Source organism: Falco rusticolus, chromosome 14, assembly GCF_015220075.1.
Source record: "Falco rusticolus isolate bFalRus1 chromosome 14, bFalRus1.pri, whole genome shotgun sequence".
NCBI lineage: Eukaryota > Metazoa > Chordata > Aves > Falconiformes > Falconidae > Falco > Falco rusticolus.
The window spans coordinates 16,805,433-16,831,206 of NC_051200.1; the positions used below are offsets into that span (position 1 = coordinate 16,805,433).

General features: G+C 48.8%; 1 protein-coding gene across 2 annotated transcripts in view; it reads left to right on the forward strand.

Moving 5' to 3' along the window:
• Nucleotides 1-25,774, forward strand: part of PCDH19 (protocadherin 19) — a 59,015-nt gene that overhangs the window by 23,532 nt on the left and 9,709 nt on the right. Inside the window, exons 3-4 of one of the 2 annotated variants that reach the window (XM_037408459.1) lie at nt 4,670-4,728; nt 7,746-7,918. In XM_037408459.1, the coding sequence (XP_037264356.1) occupies nt 4,670-4,728; nt 7,746-7,918 (232 nt within the window). The remainder of the gene's footprint in view (nt 1-4,669; nt 4,729-7,745; nt 7,919-25,774) is intronic. The other variant, XM_037408460.1, reaches the window with a different exon arrangement.

Below are 25,774 nucleotides of genomic sequence, written 5' to 3' on the forward strand. Positions count from 1 at the left end.
TTTATTAACAAGGCACGTAGGGGAAAAAAAAAAGGCTCAAGGGATAACCCTGAAAAAGTGGTGCTAAATGTGTCATTTTTATGAAGCTGATTTTGTGAAGGGTCCCTACATGCTTTGGCAGGAGGTTGCAGCAGGTTTACAATAATTTGTAGAAAGATAGAAATGTTTTCACCCTGAAGTGAGAAGAAGGGCAAAAAACCTCACACTGGGATGCTTTGGAGTTATCTTCCAAGGCGGAGGCTGGCAGAGGGATGGATACCTGTCACTTCGGGTCAGGAGAGATGGGTCCAGCTTCAAACAACCACAGACTTTGCCGGGGGCCTGATGTGTGGACCAAGGAGCCAAATCCTCCACCGAGAGTCTGGATCCAGACACAGCAGGGAAAGCTGGATTTTCACCTCCACAGACTTTGGTTTGAAAAAACCAACATTGGAAATAGCTGAAAAGAGGGAAGAGTGAGAAAAAGCCCAATCCTGGGCATCCACCCTGAGGCAGGCAGGCTGGCAGGGACATGGGTGCGCTGATCCAAGCCGCCTGGCACAGCCCGGGACATGTCCCCCCAGCCCTGGGGACCAACTCCAGCCAGAATCCTCTATTTTTCCATCAGTCCACAGCGGTGGTCGTGCCTGGAGTTGCTGCAGCCTGCTGACCTTTCTGCTGGCACTTGCATTAATTCCTCTTAAACCACCTTTGCATCCTCTGAGGTTTATTTCTGTTTCTAAGGCAGAGAGTGAGCAGTCGTTAGAGCAGTGCTCTGTTGCTGCCAGACCTTTTCCTAACAGGGAAGTCACCTCCCGATGTCCGGGTCAAGAAGAGTTGTCCTGATGTTTGTACGTCTTTTTTTTTTTTTTTTTAATTTAATGGAATTGGCAGTCCTCAACTAAAAGCAACCACTGGGGGGGGGGGGAAGTTTAAAATTTCCCTGCTGATTGCTCGATTCTGAGTGTGTCTGTTGTTATATTTATATTTGTGTTGCTAAGGCAGCAGTTAAAAGCATTTTTCAAATTAGGCACTGGTAAGCTGCGTGCTGAGCCAGGCCTCTCTCTTTGATGGCATTGACACCAACACTCCTGCATCTGGAAAGCAAATCCCAAGCCTGGAGGACAGCAGGGTTTCTTTCCTCCAAGAGAAATAAAGGCTGAGACCACAGATGTTATGCTAGGTGTTATTCAGCGCTTCCCAGTGTCTTGAATTTATTGTGTATTTGTAGCACAGAGGCTGAGGGTCTGATCCTGACAAGTGCGAGCATCTTTTATTTGTGTTATGATGAGCAGGAGATCAGAACTGACAGTGCTGTTTGGGAGGTCCTTGCCATACCCAGCTCTGGACATGGAAAGGGGAGGCTGGGCTGGAGGCTGGGCTTCCCTTTGATTTCTGGAGGAGCAAAGCTGATCAGTGAGAAAGCAGCGATCTGCTTTTGCCAAAATAATGAAGAAGATGAGGGCTGGCCTCTTGATGATGCACTTTATGAAGAGCGCACTTTCATCGGTGCCAGCCAGCCTTACCTTTTCCCTCTTTTTTTTGTACTTCAACTTTGTTCTTCGGGCCTCATTAAGAGAGGGAGCGGTTCCTTTCCCAATTAAAATGTTGACATGCTGGAGATACTCTCCTTCGCTGTTGTTTTGCCTCTGTTTGTGAGTAATTGCACTTTGCAGGATGAACTAGAATTAGATCAAGTGAACTTCGATTGAATAATGCAACCATAAAGCAGCCCTTCTCCATGAAAAATCTCATTTCTTTTTTATTTTTCTGTTTTGATCCCCTAGCCTGCATCTAGATAACCTTGATGGATAATCCCATGGCTGAGGAGAGGTCTCGTAAACTGCTGGGCTGCCTGATGCACGGGCGGGAATGTGCCAGTACAGGCAGGGCAGGCAGCTCTTGCCAAGGGTGCAAACCCTCGTCCCAGGGAAGCAGATTTCCCATCCTTCTGGCCATGTCTCTCCTTGTTTTGTCCGAAATCTGGAAGTAATTAGCATTAGTCGTGCTGCTTTTGGTGGCATGGGGGATTCGAAGCTTGGGAACGGATGCTGTGACTGACCCCACGGGAACCCGCTTGCTTGCATTAGTGACGTGGAGCATCCTGAGCAGGGGGGACACGTGGACCAGGGAGTCTGCATGGGAAGGGTGTTACCTCAGTCCATCAGATGTGATGGGAGTTTGCTTGTCAGTGAATGGTTTCAGTTCAGCCAGGATTTGGTCGTCTTTTTTGGTCAGAAATCAACAGCAAAGCTCCCAGTGATGTTGGTCAGAGGGGGATTTAGTGTCTGTATCTGGGCTGCGGCACATGTGATGGCAACACATGCGGTGTTTCCTCAGCCTGTGGTGGTGTTTCGGCAGCACTGGTCGAGCATTCCCTGCGGATAGCCCTGGGTATCCCTTGGCCCCTGAAGCCTGGGCGGTGCAGCGACAGTGCTCTGAGCATTTTAAAGCTCTGTGTTGTACCTGCATATATTGCAATTTGCCCTCTGGGTCCTCTCAGCCACCCATTCCTCTCCTGGTTTTCCCAGGGCTGAGATGAGCCCATAGGGATGAAGCGCACATCTTATCAGAGAGTAGTGGTGGGTACAGGGGGTCTCACACTGCTGCTTGGCATGGCAGTGGGGCTGGGGGTGTGGGGACAGGGCCAGCTGAGGCTCCAGGCTTGCTGGAGCCATTGCCAACTGCACCAGTGCAGTGTGGTGGACAGGGCTCCCTGCTGGGCAGGAATTGCTCTAAAACTGGTTCCTGTCCCTCCTGCGCTCCATTGCTTGGCTGCCCCCAGAGCCCCTTTGCAGGGCTGGGATCTTCCGTGGGGCTGCTGGAGGGGGATGCTGTGGGGTGGCATCAATCCCCATGGCATGGCAGCGCCAGGATTGATGGATAAACACAGGACCAGTGTTTTCTGCAGTGTTTAAAGCCTTGGGCATCACAAAGTTTAAAAATACATGTGTCCATTTACTCCTGAGCTCTAACCATCAAAGTCGTCCAGCAGGACTGAGGATGCAGGAACTGCAGGGACCAGTAGTTTGTGCAGTAAATCTCCTGCGTGACTCTCCAGCAGTAATTACTATGTGAAAGTAATAACTGAGCTGTGCTGAGTGCTGGGCCAACTCCCCCGGCTCGCAGCTCCTTGCATGTTTCTCTCTGGGAGGTTCCTGTTTGGTAAATTAGACATTGTGCTGTATTTGAGAAAAGGTCACATTTAACCAACGCCGCCTTTGCTTTATTATCTTGGCAGAGCAGTGTAACCTCTGCTGGGGTACGATTGGATTTCACATTCGGCTCTGCTGCAGCAGCCCTGCTCCCTGCATCCTGCCATTGTGATTACGTTAGCAGCAGACTCTGCTTTCCTTTATTTATTGGGACATTAAAGATGCATGCATTTATTTTTGCCATGTTCATAATTGCCATAAAAACAGGCCATAGTATCCCAAATTGGCACTTTGGGAAGGAGAGTGGCCATGGGGCCAGGGTGAGGAGGAACCAGGACAGGCTGCTGGGACAGGTGACTGTCCCTGCTTCTGTCCCAGGAGGATGCTGCTGCCAGCCCAGAGGAAGCGGGACAGAACAGGGTCGACCCCTAACTCTGCCAGGGGTGTCTGGCAGGGGCAAAGAATGTCCCCCAGCCCAGGAGTGATGCTGGTGGGAGCCCAGGTGGGATCCCTGCAGATCTGGGCAGACTTTGGGTAGAGGGACAGATGGACTGGGGTGCCTGACCTGCCTCCTCATGGGTCCCTGAAGCCCAGGGAGGATCCTGGCCTGGCCATGCAGATCCCACCGTGTCCCTGACATGGCTTCTGTTGTGACTCACCATGCATCTCCCACCTCATCCCACCTCGTAGCTCCCACACATCCCACCCTGCAACAGCCACTGCATCCCACCATTCAGCTCCCATCATGTCCCACCGTGCATCTCCCACCATACTGTACCACGCAGCACCCACCACATCCCACCCTGTGGCTCCAACTGTGGCCTCCAGAGTGCTAACACCTTGCTCTCTTCTCTACTTTTTGGTTGCTTTTGTCGGTTGCTTACCTGCTGCGAGCACCAGAAATCCGGGGCTGTGTAATCAGGTTAAAAGTTAGTGTGTCAAGTGTGGAGTAAGTTAGTGGGTTTTGCTTGCAAATGACAAATCCATTGGCTTTTCTCCCCTGCTTTTACTCCCCTCCAACTTTTAAGCGTGTTGCCCATTGTTTGTTTTTTTATTAATAACAGAGCCCACTGTCTCTGCAAATGAAATGATGTAAAACAAAGAAAAGTGCCCACATTAAATTCTCCAGCAGGGGATTACCTTGCTGGCATTTACATATCTATGCAATAAATATTTTAACGTGTTAATTATACACTAATAAGAAAAATACCTTTTGAACTTTCAGTCAAATTGACACACACAGAACCGAGTCCATCAGGGAATTAAAAGCAATTAGTTTTGTAACAGAGCGTAGTCACATTGTTTCTTCTCTGCAAATTGTTCTGTGGTCACCAGCCAGCCTTGGTTTTTTTTTGGTGAAAGCTGGTGGCGAGACCGACAGGGACTGGAATCTTCCACGTCTGGCTCCGTCCCGCTTGCTGGGGTCTGTCCCGAGCCGGGATGCTCCTTCCCTTATGTGGGGTTCAAACCTGGCCGTTCCCAGTCATGGGGAAATCAGACTTGTAACCATCTCCCTTTTCTTTTCCTCCTTCCAGACTGAAAACTACTCCTTTGATTCCAACTACGTGAACAGCAGAGCTCATTTAATAAAAAGGTACGTAGGCTTGCTTGAAAGCACTTGGGTTTGCCCAGCCAAATCCTGATTATTTAATGTTCTTCCTTACTGTGTTATATACGACTTGCTTTTTTTAATATGCAAAACGTTTCCAGAGTAATCATTTGATTTTAAAAACAGTATTTACTTCCTATTACGTCCCATTGCTCTTGGTTTGCAATAAAGGAAGGGTTTTTTTCTTTTCTTTTCCTCCTTCGCGCTGGGAAGTTGCAGTGAGTTAGGTGGAGTGCTGTTACCCTGACAACTTTCAAATTCATAGAGTTTATTCTATTTGAATGCACAGGAATAAAATGATAGATCTGGATGGTGAGATCTCCCTGCCATGTGAGGCGGGGGAAAAGAAAAAAAAAATTCTCGTTTGGGGGCAGATAATTGGGTTGGATATGCGCTCACTGTTTTAGGTTGAATGCCGAGGCAAAACAGCACTTTGCGAGGCTTTTTTCTTCCATGGGTAAAAAGGAAAATATCGGTTCAGTTGCAACCTGGCAATTACCCTTGGGGGAATTTAACTCTTTACATAAATAGTGGTATCCTCAGAGCTTAGTGGTGGCAAAGAAATGTCTCCGGGAGGTTAACGCTGGGGTTATCTGGCTGAACCCCGCTGGGCTGTGCTAAACGAGAGGTGAGCATCCCCCTGTGGGGCAGGCTCGGCTCTGCCTCCCCGGCTATTGCCAAGGCACGGAAAGGCACTGACACAGCACAATCAATACCTGTCAGGAGGCCGCCGCGCAGGGCTGGAGGGCCGTCTCCCCGCGCAGGATGCGGGCGCAGGAGGTGGCCGGCAGCTCTTTGCCCACCTCCCCTCTCCTCCCCAGGGACCGGCCGAGGTGTGCGGCGAGCGAGCTGGGTCCGTGCCGGTGCCCGGTGGGGTTGTGCCAGGGTGCTCTGCAGAAGCCTTCACGGCAGCAGGGGTGTAACGGAGAGCAGGAGCCGGCCCTGAACTGCTGAGATCTGATCTGAGCAGTAAAAATATCCAATTATCTGCCTGGCTGAGATCCCATTTATTTACATCTTAAAAATACAAGGAGTAAGGGAGCTGTGAGCACATTGTTTAAGCAGCTTGGGTTCAGCTAGGGAAGGACAGGTGTATTTGCCTGCGTGGCTCGTGGTGTTTAATGATGCTAATGCGATTGTGAGAGACGACGGCTTGCCTGCGTCATGCTGCCCCTCGCCGGAGAGTCTTCAGCCATACTGAAAAAACCCCAATCTATTAATCTTTCCTCGTTCACACCTAAGATAAAGGCAAGCAGCCCGCCCGCCTGCTGCAGCAGGGCTTACTCCGGGGCTGTATTGTTTGGGAAATGCTGCTGCTGCCGATTCCCTGAGACCTGCCCATCCTTTAGAGAAGTGTCAGCCGTGGAAACATGTCGTGTGGCTGCTGCATTACGGTCTGGTTCACTGCAGGGGAGATAAATGCATTGTAACACGGGTTGCCTGCGCATTATGAACAGCAGCTCCATGTAGGACAGTGTTTCCCCTCGCTTTCTACCTTTGTCTTGTACCTTTAGTACAATGGGTGCTGGGAACACTGTGCAGACATCTAAGAACAAAAAATATTTTCTGTAACATACTGTGGCATCATTTTCATCCTTTGCCTTTATGAAGACGTTGTAGCTCTTCTATCTTTGGTGAGTGAATCTCCTCAAATCCAGCACTTTAATTAATCTATTTGTACTTTTCCTGTGTTGTCTGCCTGCCTCTCTCGCTCATCTATGCACACACAAATGAATTGTAGATTTGTAGTGCTTTCTTAACTTAAAATTCTTTGATGTCACCTGGAATCAAAGTCAGTGGCTTCAACAGGGACATCTTTGTTTAAAAGGTAATGTTTGAAGGTTTACCAGTTTATATGTATTTCAGAGCTACCCCCTTGTGTGCTTTTGCAAAGCATCAGATGGTAGGTGGTCTGCTTGGTTTCCGTGGAGACGCAAAAGGGTTTTTCAAAGTAATGAAAATCTCCAGCTCTTTGGGGCTTTGAAGCACAGGCCGCATCACCCACCGGTGTTTCATACCAAATCAGCCAGCAAGAAATTTTGGGGCAGTGGGTGCAGGTGGATCCCCCCGATGGATGCAGATTTCCCATGCCAAGGCTGGGTGTGGAAGGAGGCGCAGGGTGGGTTGCCCAGGGACACTGATGGCTGTACCACCTGGGGAAGGCACATCTCAAGATGTCCCTGTGACTTGCTGCTGGGTGTCCTGGGGCATCACCCCTTGCAGGATGGTGGCGAGCAGCAGGAGGATCCCAAATGCAGCCAGAAATGAAACTCTTCCATCCCTCCAGCCTAGCAGCTGTGGGGTGATGAAGCTGCTTGGCCCTTGGGGGAAGTTGGGAGCAGCTCAGGTCTAGCCGGCAGTGGCTGTGCTTGCAGGGGATGTCAAGGAGTTCAACTGTGTGTCGGATCTCCTTAAGGCTGTGAGAACTTGGATGCAGCATTGCCGGGTTATTTTTAAAAATAAGAATGGCATTGTCATCATGAAAATGAATTCCTGTTTCTGGGAAGACCTTAGTTTTCAAACTTTAAACAACCAGGATTTGGCCTATAACCTAAAAAATTGGGGTTTAGATCCTGTGTAACTTCAATATGTGGTAATACGACTTAAGGGAGCCGAGTTATAGGAACGGCTCATTCAGTGTATATATTTTAAATTTTGTTTTCCAATCCTGCTTCACTCTCAGCTTCCATACTACCCAGAGCAGATGACTGACACCATCCCCATGGGCAGAGGCAGCCTGCCAGGCGGGACAGGCTGGATGCTGTGTTTCAGGGTGCTGAGCAGGGGGTGTCCCCCCCTACCTCCCTGCACCAGCTCTGTGTGTGTGGGGAGCAGCTCCAGCCCTGCTGCTGGGTGCCGGGATGGCAGGGGACTTCCCTGTCCCTGCAGGGTGCGAGGCTGAGTGGTGGCAGCAGTGCCACCACCGCAGGTCTCCCTGTACGCCATGGGGCAGTGGGGGCCACCTTGTCCCACCCAATAAGTCACGACTGTGTCTCCCCCAGCAGCTCCACGTTCAAGGACTTGGAGGGGAACAGTCTGAAGGACAGCGGCCATGAGGAGAGTGACCAGACGGACAGCGAGCACGATGTGCAGCGGGGCCTCTACTGCGACACGGCCGTCAACGACGTGCTGAACACCAGCGTCCCCTCCATGGGTTCTCAGGGCCCTGAGCAAGGTGAGCCACTGCTATGTGCCCTGGGGGCTGCCCACCACCCGCCCAGCCCCCACACGCCCTGTCGGTGGCTCTGGTGCTGCCTCAGTGGGTGCACAGCAGGGATGCGTAGCGCTTGCAGGGGATAATGCTGTACATCATCAGGGTGCTGGGTAGATATAAATTAATATTCACGCCGCGCCTGTCAGGTAAGTGAGCATTTGGGATTATCCTCTGTTTCACAGGCAGAAAACCCAAGGCCATGAGCACCCGCCTGACAGCGAGCGAGTGGCGGCGTTGGGATTAGGGCAGGAATTACCGGTGCCGTGCCCAGGGCTGGTCCCTGCCGGCACTTGGTGCGCCTTTCCCTGCGCGCCCTGCTCGCCATCTCCGGAGCTCATGTGTGGGCGCCGTCTGGGCAACTTTTCCGAAAGGTCAGCAGAGCGTGTGGGCAATCAGCCGGGCATCCCACGAGGGATTAGCTCGGGCTGGTGGGTGAGGGTTTGCATCTTTTCCCCAGATAGGCGGTGGGCTTTCAGCTCTTACACATCCCCACGCGCAGGGATGAAGTCCTGCAGGAGCCAGGCTGGTATTAGCTGGAGGAAAGAAGTCAGAGCAGTTCAGCTGAGCCCAGGCCGTCGTTTGTACTTGGGCATGAATGTAGCTTTTAATGTCTGACGGATGCGAAGATCCTATGCAAACATCCTGTCTTTTTCAATTAAGAAGCCTGAATGCGGTTTGGTGCTCTGGCGCAGGGGAGCCTCGGGGCGCTTGGCTATATCTTGAGATAAGCTGTAGCTGAGGCTCAACTGGAAGCCCCACTGCTAAAAGACTTAAGGATATGAAAACAAAATGCTGTGATTATGAACTGGTCTTCAGCTGTTTAATTCAATTCATGGTAAACATCATTAAAAGCCTTTGTTTTGCTGTCATAAAAGAGTCAAATGGGGGAGAGAGAGTTCTTGCCATCTGCGCCACCGATTGTTGGTTTTTTTTTGCTGGAGAGGAGCTGATCGCTGTATTAATTCTCGATAGAGTCTGTTAAATGGCCGTAGTTAACCCTGTAAGACTCCACGAGGAGGGGAACGTGGAGGTCACCTACCCATTCCACGCTGCCAGCCACACTAATTGGAGAGGGATGGCATCCGCAGCGATAATGTATTTCCAGACAACCCTACTGTGGCCAAAGATGAAAAAAATTAAACATTTATATAACTGTACAGTGGCAGTTTAATTCTCTGCGGACCAGTGCCGTGTCAGAGAATGCAGGCTGATAGCTATCATTTATTATTCTTCTATTACAAAGAAATGCTTTTTCATTTCGATCAGGAGAGGGTTTCCTAAGATGCGTTTGCAGTAAGGGATGACTGTAGGAGCAAAAATGTTCATAATTGATTCCCATCCCGTTGAATGGTCTGAGCAACATCTGTTAATTTTTTGTCACATTTCTTCAGCAAAAAAACCAATCTCAATGGACTGCAGATAGGGTTTTACAGAGATTACATTTCTGATAAGTCTTCATGCTGGCTCTGTTGTGCACCAGATAACAATGCAAATAAGTTAAAGAGGATGAGTTGGAGGCAGAGCTTGTTGAAGGATTCAGATGGAAATAATATGGTCCAATCTGTTGTAACATGAACTCCTCATTGCACGTAAAAGACTCCCCCAAAATCAGGAGTATTGCCAGAAGGCGACTTCCAAAAGCAACCTGTATGTCTGCCTCCCAGTGCTGCGATGGCTAGGGGCTTGGTGCTTTTGGCTCTGGTTTGTTTCTGGGAGGAAACTGGTACGCCAGCATTGCGTTGCCATGCAGCTGGACCTGTAGGCAGGTGTGCTGGGGGGCCAGCTCCCATCCTGCAGGACTCGTGCCGTCTTGTGCGGAGGAGCAGTGGGGACTCGCCTGCGAGGTTGTCAGGATGTTTGTGGAGCAATGAGAGGAGCAGCGCAGGCAGGGGGGTTAGCAGTTACTGTCATAGAAGCTGAAAAAAAGGTTAAAGAGAACATTTTCTGAGCTGATTTGTCAAGCAGGGACTGCAGAAAATAATCAGGAAAATCAAGATGCTGAGATGATGGTGATAACAGCGGTTCCTGCATGATTAAAGCGATGGTTTTAGCATGGTAATTTTTACCCGATTTTGGGTCAGAGTAGCAGGGCAGGGAAGAAACACAAGTTCAATGCCAAGGATGCGCAGGACCAGAGCGCGGCCCACTGCCCTGAGCACGTGGTCTGTGGCCAAACAGCAGCCTGGTGGCTCACGTCCCCCTGCTTTGCCTTTGCTCGCTATCCCTGCCCAAACCACATCTGATATAATCCCAGAGAAATGGGGTGGGAGAGTCATCAGAGTTCGCTCATTAGTGCTAATTATCTCCTGCCTGGGGGCCCGGCGAGGTGCCCCGGTGGCCAGGCTCTGCTGGGCTTGGACCTCGCCTTGTGACACCATGAGTGCTTTGTGAGTGGCCAGCTATCAGACTTTGTCCAGGTAATTTGGGCATCTTTATCTGCTTGGTGGGTAATCCTGGGTCTGCTGAAGCAAGACGCTGGTTGGCAGAAATCCTTGCAGCTCAGGGGTAGAGGGCAACCCCTCTGTGGTGGCACTGGGACCTGTCTGGCCAGCCGTTGCCTACTCAGATGCTGGATTTTCTGCAGAAAGAGGTAGGCATGGGGTAGGCATGGATGGGTCCAAGCTCCTTCAGTGTTCTTCAGTGAGCCCAGCACCGGTGGTGAGTACGTGGCCATGGGAGCCCCAGGGACCTACCGCAGATGCTCAGGTAGCCTCCAGGCCCTCTACCCCTTCTCTGCCCTGGTGCTGCTTTTGGGTGGGAGTGACACTAGCTGCCAGTCCTGCTGGCAGGAGCCCTTTCTTTTCCTTTGGAAATGACCTAGATTTCCAGAGAAATGGCAAACCATAGCATGGAGGGTGTCGAGCTTTAGTGGGTAGCAGCAGGTCATCAGAAATACTGCCTGGAGCTCAGCCACATCACTTATTTTGGGAGTAGGACTTCTGCCCAGTCCCTCTTTACCTCAGGATCTTAATTATTGATTATAAATTCATCAGTTGAAAAGATGGCTGTAATTGCTTTAATATGTACCCAATTTGGAGTTCATTATCGCCCAGAATTGTTTTCCTTCCCCTGCTAATTGATACCAAATGGGACGCTGAGGAAGGCGGGCACCGGCACCGCTCCACCTTTTGCGATTGCCTCGCTGCTTAATTATTTGTTTATTTGTGGAGGTGTTAAGCACTGCTAGAAGTTTATATGCACTCCTTTCCTAATGGTGTCCTCAGCTGAACTTCCAAATGGATTTGTTGGAGAAAGGGAGGGTTTTGAGTGGCTGTTGTATCTCGGCGACGTTTTGGGTTGGCTGGAGAAGTCTGCTGGAGGATGGGGGTAAATCCTTGGGTCCCCCTTTGTATTTTGGCCCATTTCACCGCAATGTGGTGTGGAGTTTCTCCGCATCCTGGTGTAACCTTGACCCAAAGCCCGGCACTGGAGGATGCCTTGATTTCCAGCAAGGAGGTGGTGCTGGGCAGGAGACCCACGGCTGACATCACCTTTGTGGACAGCAGTGGGTGGTGCTGGCAGCCGCCGGAGCTTTGCCGTCGGGTTTGCAGCTCCCGACACCTGTTCCTCCCAGCAACGTGGGGAAATCTCAGTGTGAAATGTTTTCCAACACTGCAGAGCGTGGTAGTGCTTTTCCTGGGAAATGGCAGCGCAGACCAGATGTTTCAGAGGGTAATTGAAAATTCCATTTTATCAGAAAGCATTTGCTGTCAAAAAGTTTTATCTTTACTTCAACAAAGAGGTTGATTAGATCCCTCAGGACCTGAATTAGCATCTTTGAGGTTAGATACTCTGTTTTGTGATTCAGGTAGTTATTCCTCCCTTGGTTTTGCGCATACTGGGACTTTATTTTTTAAATCCCTTTGCCCTCTTCCAAGCAACATTTGTGCAGGTCTGGCTTGTTTTCTTTGTGTGGATGCATACAGGCGTCTAGATCTGCTTAAATGTTTTCTATTACCTTTTTCACCTTGCCTTGAGCCAGAGCCATCCTTGTACTCTGTAAGTCATAGGAGCTCTTGCCAGCATAGAAATCAGAAAAGAACTTTTTCAAATATGTGTTTTTAATGTTAGAAGCAACAGATTTCAAACTTCTCTTAATTCCCAGTGCTGGCCAGTGTTTTTTACCATCAGTCGTAGAAAGAAAATCGTTGGCCCAATGAAGCAGCGATTTGCTGTTTAAGATAAAAATAGAATCCAAAAGAAAACGCAAAAATTATAAACACACACTAATCATAAAGAAGCCAGTGTTAGAAACAGTCACCACAGCCATAAAATAGTGAAAAAGCTTTCAAATCAAGGTGAGAGGGTTTTTAAGCAATGTCAGTAATGTGTCTCTACAGAGAATTGCTTCTAAAAGCATCACTTCCACTTTTCTGGTGCCAGATCAGCAGTAAAGGTTGGCGTGAAATGTCATCTGGAAAGACCTGATCCTGCATACATTTCCACATTTGAGTAACTTTGCTCACATAGGTGGTTTAATTGTGTCTGAGTCTCATAAACTCCAGCAAGACAAAGGGTTCTTTGAATAGAAATGGGCTATATTTAAATGCTTACATTAAGTCTTTTTTATACTATCACACAGTATAGGAACAGGCTTGGATGTAAAGGAGAGCCAGGCACGTGATACTCACCGAAACTTTTCTTGCTGGTTGCATCCCAAATTATTCAGATACGTCGTCATTTAGGGGATCAGGTTTTATTTAGAATATTCCAATTGGCTCTTATGCTCATTTCCATAGTATCTGGGTGCATTTCAGTCATGAATTGAGAACATGACTAATGGTATTAACTGGAGGCAAACACAGGTATTAGAAACTGTTGATTTTGTAAGCTGATTTCCAGCAGTCGTTCCACCTGCAACTCCCTTTTACTCTGCAGAAAAGCCTTTCTGAGAGCTGTATGTACGTGAAGACCTAAGTGACATATTGTAGGGCTTTGGAGGCTGGAAATACAGCTGCATTTCTCTGGAAGTTTCTACAAATTAATAAAAATACCTACTTTCTTGTATTCATATATGCAGCACAAGACATAAAGTATAACATTCATATGTGAGTGACAGCACATCCCTTAAGATGGATAAATGCTGTAAGCTTTCTTTACAGGGCAATGCCAATTATTACAGCTCTTTTGATTTCTGTATTATTGCACGGATCTCTCAGTAAAGTAGCCTCGGCGAGCTCAGTGGTGCTCCTGCAGTGGCCAGCCTGGAGGGAGCAGTCAGCTTCTCGGAGTACTTTGAAACCCCAGAGAAGGATTTTTATGACAAGTGGCTAAGCCGGGCTTTGGGAAGAGGAGTTGATTGTCTTATGATTCCTTCACTTTTACATGATTACATATTGAGCATCTAAGCTTGTGGATGGCTGTGTGGTGGATACTGATGCTTTTGTACACACTGTCTCTCCATCCTCCCCATGCGCCTGCTGCTGCTATCGCTGCTCAGCGGGGCTCGCAGGGGGACATAATATCTTTTATTAGACCCGTGAATGTAACTGGGAAAAAAGATGCCAAGCATTCAGACTAACAAGTCTCTCTTCAGGATGACCCTTACTGCTGCCAGGCATGTGGTGCTGAGCTCCACCTTCAGTGGGTGGGATGTGGGCAGGCAGCACTGGGCAGCGGGTTGGGCTGCCCCACCGATGGGCTCAGCTTCCCTCACCCCCCTGTTGTGTGGCAGCAGAGCAGGGCAGCGCTCGCTCCAGGAGGTTTAATCTGCACACAGATGTACTGGCTGGCATGGACAGATCCCTCGTGTTGCTTCTTCCTTAGGTTCAGAGCTCTGGAGCACTGAGCACAGCTTGGAGAAATCCTTGCGGGAAACTGATGGTGGGGCAGGGTTGACACTGAAGTCATATCCACAGCAATAAATGAACGCCAATCCCTTTCTGCAACAGCAGAACTAAATAACAAACAGATGTGTGACCTCCTTTGTTTGCATAAGAAGCATTATCATATATCCCACATTCCTGGCACTCTTTCTTCAGTTTTCAGGTTCCTTCCTTCAAAGATATTCTTGCAGTGCCTCCATCACTGAAGTTACTCAGTCCACAGTCACAGAAGTTACAACTTTTAGATCCTCAAGTCCTTTCCATCTAAGCACAGAAAACACTCACCAGATGTGAACATTTTGGCAATTTGGAGAGGAAAATTAAAACTTGGATCCGTGCCCTGTTGTGTAGGTTTGTAATGGATGAATGATCAACCCAGAAAGTTGAAGAGTTTCTAGCGTTTTATTGTACTTTTTAATGAGAATTTGTCGAATTTAGTTATTGCCTACCCATATTTTTGCTGGGTGACTGGAGAGCAATTTATAGGAGATATGAAGAAGTGATATTTCTGATTAGAGTTTCAGCTTCTATTTGTGCTTGGTTTTGTTAACTTCTAAACTCCAGCCCAAGCAGAAGGTTTGCGGAGAAGATCTTCGTCAGGGTTCAGCTGAAGGATGGGGTGGTGCTAACCCCTGGCTCTCCCAAAGCATCCTTTTCCAAAACCACTACACAATACTTGGATTTTCAAATATTTCTAAGATAAACACACAGTTCAGTCAAGTTTGCAGCTTCCTTTTCCCTTATAAACAAGCCAAAAAAAGGCTCACGTGGACCTTTTTTTTTTACTTTGCCAGTAACCCCAAGGAAACCATTAACACTTTCTGTCTCACAGCAGTTAAGACGAGCAAAATGGTCAAGGTAATGGCCATCATATTTAACAGTAGGGAAGGTATATGAATAAAACCGAACCTTCTGCTAACGCAGCAAGCCAGCACTTCCCGATCTCCTCCTGTAATCAATCTACATCGTTAATGACTCTGAAAACAGACTGAACTGCTGGGGCTGGCACTGGGAAACTTGCATTACAAACTAACCATCTCTTATTAACCTTTCGGTGTTTCCTTCACAACACTAATTAGAGCCAAATAAAACTACTGTTTGTGAAACTCTTAAGTTAAAATACAATTTTCGGAGGAAATATGGTAAACTCCAAAGCTCCTGTTTGCTTGGCCTTTCTTTTTAATTATGATGGAGGATGGCTGTTACTTGTTTAACAGAGGCTTACATGATTAATGCTGCAATGTTACTGTAATTAAAACAGCAAAAAAAGATGTGATTGGAGCCTGTATAATTTACAGACATCTCGGCATTCTGGTGGCAGAGCAGCTCTAAGTGTTGCAAAGAGGAATCATAAAAATTTATTCTAATTAAAATTGCCAGATTGACTAAACAACAGGTGACTTATGTAACTTGAGCGACTTGCTCTTGGGGTGAGAAATCATCTGAAATCAGTGAATTATACAAAGCTGTCTATTATTCCACTAAATGTGAAAGTGTGTGCTTACCATGGCAACCTGCATCAATTTTGCAGCCGCTGGAAAATACAGGGCCCTTTATTAAAGGAATAATCGCCGCAAACAGTGCGCTGACCCGCAGCTCTGCGGGCGCGGGGGGCACGGCACGGTGAGTTTCGGAGCATCCTTCTAGGCACGGGCAGTTGCTGTCGGGTTAAATCTGCTCCCGCTGTGTGGAAACACGCACAGGCAGCTCGGGGGTGATGCTGGAGCGGTGCTGGGCTGGCATCTCCGGAGGGGCTGGCACATGTTGGGTGCCTGTTTATTTCCCCTCAAAAAAGTGGTGCAGCTAACTTTATAAATCCAATGAGGATAAATCATTTGGAGCTCTCTTAATTATGCTTGTGTGCTGCAGAGAGCTGTAGGGCAGGGGACTGCATCTCCCCTGGGTGCAGGGCAAGGAGCCCACCCGTCTCTGAAATACAGTGTATATGGGTGAGTGTCTAAACTGCTCTGGTTCCAGCAGATAACTGCTGAAGGGAGACACACCACTGGGTTTGTATGTAGGTTGTTTTACTAAATGATCTATGTAATAATATATAAGTCAAAACTCTGTAATAATTGGTACCAAACAGCAAAGAGAACTTGCAGCTTTTATCTGTCTTAAGGGAGGCGCTGCCACTCAAAACTCATGAGCACTATATTTTATTTCTCATACAGCATATATGAATGTAAGAGAGTAGATATTTCTAAATGGGCCACAGAATTATTAAGAATTTCGGCAGCCTTTCCTCGCGGTAGACACGCAGGTATGCAACGGAATAGGCTGGGAAGCGGGCGCACGGGGCTGCGCCAGGCTCCGGCTGGGTTTGTGTTGCCTTTGCTCGGTGATTTCCCTTTCTGTCCTGCATTAACCCCTGTGTCTGTTTGGCAAACAAGTTCTTTGCAGCCAAGTATACTATAGATACATGCTAGCCACAATGTGTATAATCACGGTAAGCGTAATGTGGCCCTATTTTTGCTGAGTGTCTCTAATAGTAATGATCAGCTTCCCTACTCCCAGCGTTCGCTCTGTTAGTGTTTTTATTTTTCAGCAGAAAGCCTTTCTTGTTCAATTTTCCTGATTGTATTTTCACCCTTTTTCAAGTGTGGAGAACAAGTTGCTTTGTAACCAGCTTCATTAGCTACTCACATGTTGTGTGTCATTACTGATAGCCACAGCTGGCTGCGGGTGACAGCACATGGCAGCGGGTGACCAGTGGTCACCACTGTGTCCCTTCGCCTTTTGGCAGTGATGGTCACACTTGGGGCAGGGAAGTGGAGTTGGGTGGAGACAGGTTGGGGTCGGGCTCTGGGTGTAGGAAGGAGGAGGACATCTGGATATGTGGAATGAGTAGTTGTACTGAAAGCGGACCTTTATCCTGAAGAAATCCTGAGCTAACGTCAGTCCCTCTAAGGAAAGAAAAAAATTGGAAAAAAAAAAAAAAAAAAAAAGGTTAAAAAAACCCTCTCTGAATTGAAGCAATAGGAAATGAGAATTGCTGAGAGATACTGTCATGTGGGTAGCGGTGCTACCAACCTTGGGCTGCAGTAATTACCTCTATGCATGCGATTTGTGCTTGGCTACGACTGAGTTCCCACATCAGCCGGTGCCCAGGCTATATTCAATCAGTCCCAGCTGGAGAAAACTCTCTTGGATCATTTGGTGAGACTTCACCACAGATGCTACCTTGCGTCTGATGGAAGCACTCGTGAGCTGTGTACCACGAAGCCTCCCTGGCACGTGGGAGACATGTGGGGACAGGCGCGGGAGGTTGCCTGCGGCCAGGGGCTGGGGCTGCCTGCGAGGCGGGGGCGTGGGTGCTGAATCCCGCTGCTGGGCGCTCCTGGCCCATTCCAGGGAGAAGACTTTGCTCCGCTGGGTGCATGCCAGAGAGAGTAGGTTTTGTAGTTGTTCTTGCACTGTTTTATGTGGAAAATGAAAGAGTGATGAGCGTTGCTTGGAAATTTTTGTGAGAAGCCCGAGGATGGTGGGTGCCTGTATCTCTCGCAAACCAGAATAGGTCGGGCGCTTGATTTCCTCTGACTGCTTTGGAAGTGTCGGCTTCATTAAAGAGACAAGGCAGGGGAGCAGCTGCTGCGAATGCAGCAGGCAGTGCTGCCTCGCCTGCTGGGGCACGTTCCCAGTCGGCTGGTTTAGTAGGTGAGCTGCTCCTGGGGCAGGCGAGGAGCCTCAGGGTTCATCCTGCGAGAGGAACAGCTTTCTTAATGCAACTCACTGCGCTTCTGGACATGATGCAGCTCAGTGAGAAGTTATAAAGGGGCAGCTCCTGCTCAGGAAGAGGAATTTGTCTAGAAACCTGCAGTCAGAACCACGCATAGCAGTAATTCAGGAAAGCTCAGAGAGCCAGAAGTGTTTTTGGGAGCGGTAGGTGTGTTAGTGGAGGGTATAAATACCTGTGGGGAGGGTCTGGCACACTCGGATGGGTCTCTGGGTGGGCCCTATGTATATACCGACCTTTCATTTGGGTTTCACTCTCTGTTTACCAGCCGAGTTATTTGTGCCACTGACATTGTTGCTCACCAGCATATTTCAGCGCGAGCCGTGCCTTCCGGAGGCTCCGCTCTGCACGGCCTCGCTGTGTCTCCTACAGCAGCCTCCTGAGAAGGCATCCCGGGGCACGGAGGGCTGCCGTCTGCCTCACAGCACTTGCCGATTGACTTCCATGTCCTGCATCTGTTCTGACAGGCAGTGCTTTTGCAGCCGCTCTCTGATTAGTTTTGGTCCCTCAGATGCATTGATTTACAGACCTTTCTCTGCAATACAGCTTTTCTCGATGACAGTCCATGAAGCACATGATAACTCAGCAGTCTAAATTATTCAGGCAAATTGAATGTGTTTGGCTTGTTCCAAACTTTTGTTTCCTTTCAGTGCTGTCAGGAGAACAGGTAGCCGTGATGCTTGAATCCAGCTCATTCAAGTGCCAGGGAGACACAAACAGCTCAAGTATAACCCGTGTTTTACCTTGTTTGTCACTTACTTCCACCTTCAGCCATGCTTTTTCTGGGCACTTTTGTGCCTGGTAAAAATGTCTGTCTTGCATCTGGAGTTGCTCCGCTCCGCTATGCTGCCGGGCTCTGGGAAATCACTTCATCTTGTGGTGGAAAAGCCCTTGTAAAATCCCAAGGAAATTCTGTATCTGTTCCACCCTTTAGCCATGTGTCCTTTTGTGGAAGTATATTCACTCATGCAAATACTTTGATCCATTAATCATCATTGTAGGATCCAGGAACCTCAAATTAATGAAGACAAGTAATTAAAATGAACAATCCCACCTGCAATTCCCTAATCACCTGACCTCTGCTTTGTTAGTCTCCCTCCATTGTTACTGGGTAGGTACGTTCAATTAATTCACTATAGAAATCCATGGAAGCCCTTCACTGGGCAGACGTGCCTTGCAGGGACTGCCGAGCTATGCCAGACGGGTGGAGAGCAGATGTTTTGTCAGTGCAAAAAATGTCCCCTCGCTTTCTGGAGACTGTTCTGCAGCAGGAACTTCTGGGTCTAACTGAAGGCATTGGCTTTCACTCCCCAAATGTGTGTCTGGATATCTAAGACCTGACTCAGAGCCTGTTGAATCCAGCAGGACCCTTTCAGCTGAGACCACTGGGCTTGAAATAGGACCCAAGAGAGATGGCATCCTTGGGGGACACGCTCTGAACTTTGCTTGAGACATCGGTCATCTAAGCTGGAGTTCAGGAGTGAGCTCAGGGAGAAGATATCTGCTGCTGAGCATCTGTCTTAATTCAGCAAACAAGGCAGAGCCACTGCTGGAAGATGGAGGTTTGCCTTGGAAAATTCTAGCTGCAGATGAGACACATGATTTTAGGAATTAGAATAATTACCCCCTGGAACAGGTTCCCAAGGGATGTGATATATTCTGTATCACTTAGAGTCTTTAATTCACATTTGCATCTTTTTCCTAAAAGCGTGCCTCGTCACTCAACGTGAAGGGCTGTGCTTGAGAAGCACAGCGTGACAAAGCTGAGCATCCTGTGGTTTGCAAGGGAGCAGAGCAGGGAGTCACTGTGGTCCTGTGTGGATTAAGCTCTGCAGATCCCTGGAGGAGTGGATTTTGGCACGTCCTTGAGTAGAAGAGCTCACGACTGTCCCCTTGGCCGGTGCTGGCTGCTGTGCAGGAATGTGCAGGGCTGAGTAAGTAACCATGCTGGAGATGATTCAGGAGTGAACTCCCCCAGCCAAAATCTGCCTTCTCTTTCGGAAGACATGCAGTCCCTTCCTCGTTGAATCAGATGTCCCCTGGGGCTGAGCAATCCTGGCTGTATTAGTGTTTCCAGGACCTTCCCTCCCGCTGCTCCCTAAATGGTGAGAGTGTTTTTGAAGACCTCATTTCCCGGCCTTTCCCTTTTATCTCTCCAAACAGCAAGTAAACGAGCAGCCCTTTAGTTTTTAGTTACTGCTTCTGCACCCAGTGAGCTATCAGAGGCTGTTGACGATGACTTTTCTCTTTTCCGTGCTTCTGCCTGCAGGATTTGGGGAGATAATTCATTTGGTCCTGGTGCTTTGTCAACTTTCAGCACTTGTAATTGCCTAATGATCAGTGCTGATGCTGTTGTTAAGCCTGTTAAAACTTTGTCCTGCTGAACAGCCAGGCTGTGGCTGTTTCATCGCGTTGTGCCTGCTGTGTTGACTGGGGCCGTCTTTGATGCTCACTCCCCGGCCCCGGCTTTGGCTGCTGCTTCCCACCCGCCTCAGCTGCTGCCGGTGCCCGCCGAGGGGGATGGATGCAGCAGGGTGCTACCCACGCTGGGGAACCGTGCCCGGGGTTACAGGGAACTAAAGAATAACCCCACGGAGAAGCAGATGCTTTTCAGGATGAATCTCCTCTCGCCTGCTCAGATGCCCTGCCAGCCCCGAGGAGCCTGGTGCTGAGTGGTGAAGGTGGTCCCCAGGCTTGGCGGAGTGGGTGAGAGGGGCTTTCTGGAGGAGGCTGCCGTGGGTAGGGCACTGCTGTTCAGCAACCTGCATGCCGTTTTTGCTCTTCCATCTCTTGGGTGCCTTTTCTACCTTCATTATGATTTTTTTAGAGCTCTAATTGGCCACATTCCGTGTGATCACCTTCTTTGCTATGCATCCGAGGTGCCCAACTGGCTGGTGCCATCTCTTGAAACCCCCGTCGCTCATCCTCGCCTTTTCCAAGGCTGTTTCTTACTTAATGGCACACACTGAACATTAGTGCATTACCATCCCTTTTCCAAGAACAGTCTCCATCCACTCTTCTCTCATCCCCCAGTGCCTCATCCAATTTAATTAATTATACTTAGTATATTACGCATCCTGTCAAAGTTTTTCCTTTCCGAGGTTTAATGGTTTTTTAATTCTAATGCATGCTGCATGTGTAAGTGTTTTAGAAATGAGGCGAGCGTGCAGTGGCAAAGAGGCAGCATTACATCTGTGTGCCGCAGACAGCGAGGGTGGATCCCTGTAGAGAGGCTCCAGCAGAATTACTGCAGGACCGCACTGCCTGCCTTCCCGTTGCATCCCCCTTCTTGTGCTCGGGCAGGGGGGATATCAGGCTGATTCCCACCACAGAGGGACACGTTTGGGTTAAGCCTACCTGCTTATGGTGCACCTCATGCTCCAGCCACAGAAGCACGTGCCGGGCTGGTGGCTCAGCCCCAGCACCAGCCGCTTCTTCTTGACTGCTGCAGCCCTGTGGTGAAATCCAGTGTAATGAACTTGACTCTTCTCCTCGCACTAACTCTGTCTGAAAGCACCAAATTACATCAGTCATTTCAGCCTTGCTTTATCCCTTTGAAGAAAGGCTGCGTTAAGGATGCGGTGGGGACTAGACTAATCAGGTAACGCCAGCTGGGGCTGGTACCTATTGCTCTTTATTTCCCAGTGACAGTTAAAATGTTTGGTCAGAAAAGTCATTCAGGAGGAATGGGTTTGTGGGGTCTTATACCTACCAGCTTTGGGTATTTCCAGATAAAACCTGCTCAGACTAAGAGGGTTGTGGGTTGGTGGTTTTTTTTTTCTTCTTGCCTGTCAGTGTTGCAGAGTGCTTAGGTTTTGAAAATCCAGCTGCGCTCTGTCTGTCTGTCACACCGTCACCACGAGTAACAATGCTGTGGTGCAATTTAGCTGACAGCCCTGTGAACCGGGGCCAGGAGCCAACACAATCCAGCCTGACCTCAGGGCAATGTTGCAGAAACGCGTCTCGGAGAAATCAGGAACCACGGGAGGCTGCGCAGGCAGAGGTGGGGCAGAAGCTGGAGCCACAGCAAGGGGGCACGTGGCAGGACCCCAGGGCTGCATGCAGACCCCCCTGCGTTGGACTCTGCATCAGCGCTCGAGTGCCCGTGGGTTGGTGTCAGTTTGGCCGGGAGGGCTGTGGCCATGGAGCTGACTGCTTGCCTTGCAGTATTTACAGAGGCTGTGAAAATATGGTTATTTTCCTTCCTGTTGCTCAGCTGTCTCCCCATGGCTCTTCAGTTTACAGCCCAGACAAACTCGAGGGCTCATTCTCCATCTGGTCCCCACGGCTGCAGGGCTGGTGGGACGGGACGGGATGGGAAGGGATGGGGCAGGACGGGATGGGATGGGGCAGGACGGGATGGGATGGGATGGGATGGGATGCCACCTGCATTGCTGGCAATTCAGCTTGTCCATGACTTACAAGTAATGTAGTTTCCCTAAGCGTATAATGAGGGTTTAGATTTGACTTGACCTTATGCTAATTTTATATGCATATTTATACACTATGATCACACTCTTAATTAATGAAGGGAAACTTAATTGCCAAAATGACATTTCGGCTGAATTAAATGGGCTAGATTCCCCAGACTTTGGCAATGTCATGATGTCTTCTGGTGGCCGTGGGGCTAGTCTAACCTGTAGCTGGCATTCCCCTGTCAATGCCGTTATCCCTCGTCGACATGGAACTGGAGTCTTGTTTGAGCCCTCCGTGTACGCCTGTGGCCGGGGCAGAGGAACAGGAGTGTCCTTGTGTCGTGGTGAGTCGTGGTGCCAGATCAGGCTGTAGGCGCTGCTGGGTGCTGGACAATGTAGAGCAGACTTTGCAGACCTGCCCCCGTAGCTGTCCCGGTTCCCTGTGGGATTTTCTGATGCACCCACCACCCTAGACCAGCATCTCATTGTGGGACATCCCTGTGCTTCAGGGGAGAGTGTCCACCAGCATGGAAAACCCTGTGTTCATCAAAAAAAGAGTTAAAGTAGAGCACCAGGGAGGGGATAATGCCGGGCTCCAGGGTGGAGGAGCGAGAGGTCAAGGTCAATGTCGTGATGAGAGATGGCCAGCAACCAACACTTTTGGCTTAAAAAAAAAAAAAAAAAAAAAAAAAAAAAAAAAGAAAAATTCCCTAGCTATCTCTTGACGGTGGGGAACGCCCCATTGTGCTGGGAAGCCTTCCAGCTCTCTCCGCTCTTCAGAGCTGCGCACTTTTAGAAAGTACAAAGAGCTTCTCATAATGTTTTGCCTTGTGGGTACATCTATGATTAATTCCGTGCAAGCATTACTGGTGCAATAACAATACTGGAGGTCCTAAAACTGAAAAAGGAAACACATTTGGCTCGTACTTCATACACAATCACTTACACTTAAGCTATTGATAGTTGATTGGGATCTGTAGACTGCTGGGCTAGTGCCACTGGGTTTCTGAGCGCATTCAATGGCTGGAACAGACAGCGAGGCTGTAGGTTTTGGCAAGCTGTAGGTCTCATTAGTCAGGCTGACTGTATCTGACACGAGAGATTCCCATCCACCAAGATGAAGCTCACTTCCCTAGGCTTTGGCTGACGTCCCAACAATATTTACATGAAGGACAACAGAGGATCAGTTTTAGATTAAGGCTGTGAGTTTCCAGTAGGCAGACAGTTAAATATTCTATTGAAATACTCTTTTGATTATTTAGATAATAATGGAGTTTATGCATGTCCTTGAGAAATCTGGGGAAAGGCAGTTGTTTTATGCTAAGCATGCAAAGATGTGTTTAATCTTGATAATAGGAGTAAATTATGTATCAGCGTTTATAACCTCAGCTCCTTGATTTCTTACTTGTGTGGAAGCACCAGAAACCTCACCGGGAAGGGAGTGCTGCGTTGGGTGGGTGCACAGGAGGAGGGGGCAGGCAGGGATCTTGCCTGCATCCCCACTCCTGCCGGCGCCCTGGCCCTCTGCATCCCTGCAGCGAGAGGATGGGGATGGGCTGTTCTGCTTCGTCCTGGCCAAGGGAGATGCCGACTGCGATAACACATTTGCCATGAGTCCCCAAAGGGTGTACGTCGGTGTGGCTGCAGCGAGGGCAGGGATGCTGCTCCGACAGGCGCTGGGCCAGCAGCTGGCCTGGTACAGTCAGCTGGGAATTGCTTCTTATCTCCCTCAACTGTACTTTCTGTTCTGTTGGATTTTTATCAGAATCGTCGAGTAGCTATTTTCTGAGCAATGCCTAATTTTGTTCGGGATGGGGAAATAATTCGATTTATTGCTGCCGTTGCAATGTGGCCGCCTGGCTGGTCCCATGTTATCCTGACAGAATATGTGAATTTGTCGGTTTCGGATTTGACAATAGCGGAGAAAAGTAACCTTTGGATTAATTTGTTTTAGCGACTAAAGTCCCATTAAATGGAAGGCAGCTGGTGTCAAAGGCATAAATGGAGACAAAGTTTTGCTCCCAATTGTGGGAAATGTGTTTAAACAGACTAGAAATGTTTCCATCTCTGCAGGGTATAATATACTCAAATGGTTACATTAACATGAAAAAAATATAAGAAAGAGTGTATTTAGGACAATCCCTCTGTATCCAGTGTTAATGAAATTGAATTCCAGTAATGAAGTCAAAGGGTTGTATTCTGCACTCGCGCAGGCAGCACAGTAACTTGCATTAGCCTTAATGGGAGCTGTGCCTATGAATTACGGAGCCGTAATGGTTCGAGATGGAAGAGGTCTATCAGAACCCAGAGTGCTCTCCTCTCTGAGGACCAGATCCTGCATCCTAACTGATGCTAGGATGCTAATGAGCCCTGTACCAAGGTGTGAGTAGCAAAGTTTCAGAGGTGAAATCCCTGCTGCTCAGGGGCCAGCATGAGCTCTACAGACCACTTAAGAAAAGTATTAATTGGGGTTTAAATGGTGTGTTCCACCAGCCCTCTGAAAGGGAATTAATTTTGCCTTGCGAATGAGGTGGGGATTGGCCCACAGTCCCAGATAAAGGAGGGTGGCCAGCATTAAATTGCATTCTAGCCCATAATACCTTCTGGGTCTGACTCCGCTGCACTGCGTGGCACGCTGAAACACCAGCTCCTCTTGCTTCGTGTGATCACCCTCCTTTCCACAGCCTTCTTATCCCAGAAGCTTTGGCATGCCCGGGAGGGCGTTTTTCCAGAGAAAATCTTTTGCATCAAATCTCTGCTTATCCCTCAGGTGTGTCCCCAGCCAGGCACCCTGGGTGTCGGCGTGGCAGTCTTTGCTCGTGATACAGGGACCGTTCTGCAGAAGAACAGGCATCATTAACAGCAACATAGAGCAGGAAAGGAGGTGAATGGGCCAACCCCTCAGCTGGTGTAAATCAGTGTGGGTCCTTGGTGCTCCTGGGAGCTGTATGCATCTGCAGCAGCTGGGAGTGATCCCCATCGCGTCTCTCCGTTGACCATGACAGAAGCGCTGCCCATGAGCTGCGTTCAGCCTTGAGTCCTTATCAGCAATTGCCTGATAAATTAATCTAATTCACATCCCTTGTTTCATTAAAATAATTCCTCACAGGCATTTGTTTTGTCCAAGCACTGTTGACCTCCTGTGTTGGGACAGACAATCCAGGATTAAAAATACAGCATTTTTCAGCTTGCAGAAATCCCAAACAATGGCGAAAGAGAGGAAAAGAAAGGCTTCTCGTTGTGGTAAAAAGCATTTGTCACTGTCCCTGGTTATTAGTATCCTTCGAGCACTGTGCAAGGGAAGCCATGCCAGGATTACATTTCTGCATTGGCTGAAGATTTCTTGTTAGGAAAGGTGAAGAAGGCTCTGTAAAAGCCCATAGGTGAAAAATATAATACGCTATTCTCTGCCTCTTGTTTCCTGATATTATGCTATTACGGGAGATAAGGGAGAGGTGCAGAGTCTTAATTTACAAGCAAATAATGAACCATGGCTGGGGACTGTTTGTATGTTGCTCGGGCTTATTATTTTATCTGGAGCGTAATGCGGTGGATCGCTGCTCCCGAGCTGGGAACAGCCCCTCCTGGGGAGATGGAGGGGAGGTGGGCTCCGCGGGTGTGCTGAGGGTGGTGGGTGCTGCACAGGGGCTCGGGGACGTGCCTCGTGCCTTGTGGCATACGTCCCTGAGAAAATTCAGGTGCTCGAGTTAAAAAGAAACCCCAAAGTAGCTGGAAAAGGAGTGTTAAATAATGCAGTTGCGCATTGTCCGTGAAAGATGGCTAACCGTGAGTAAACATCAACAGCAGTGTTTGATCCCTTCATGTTTACTATTTATTCATA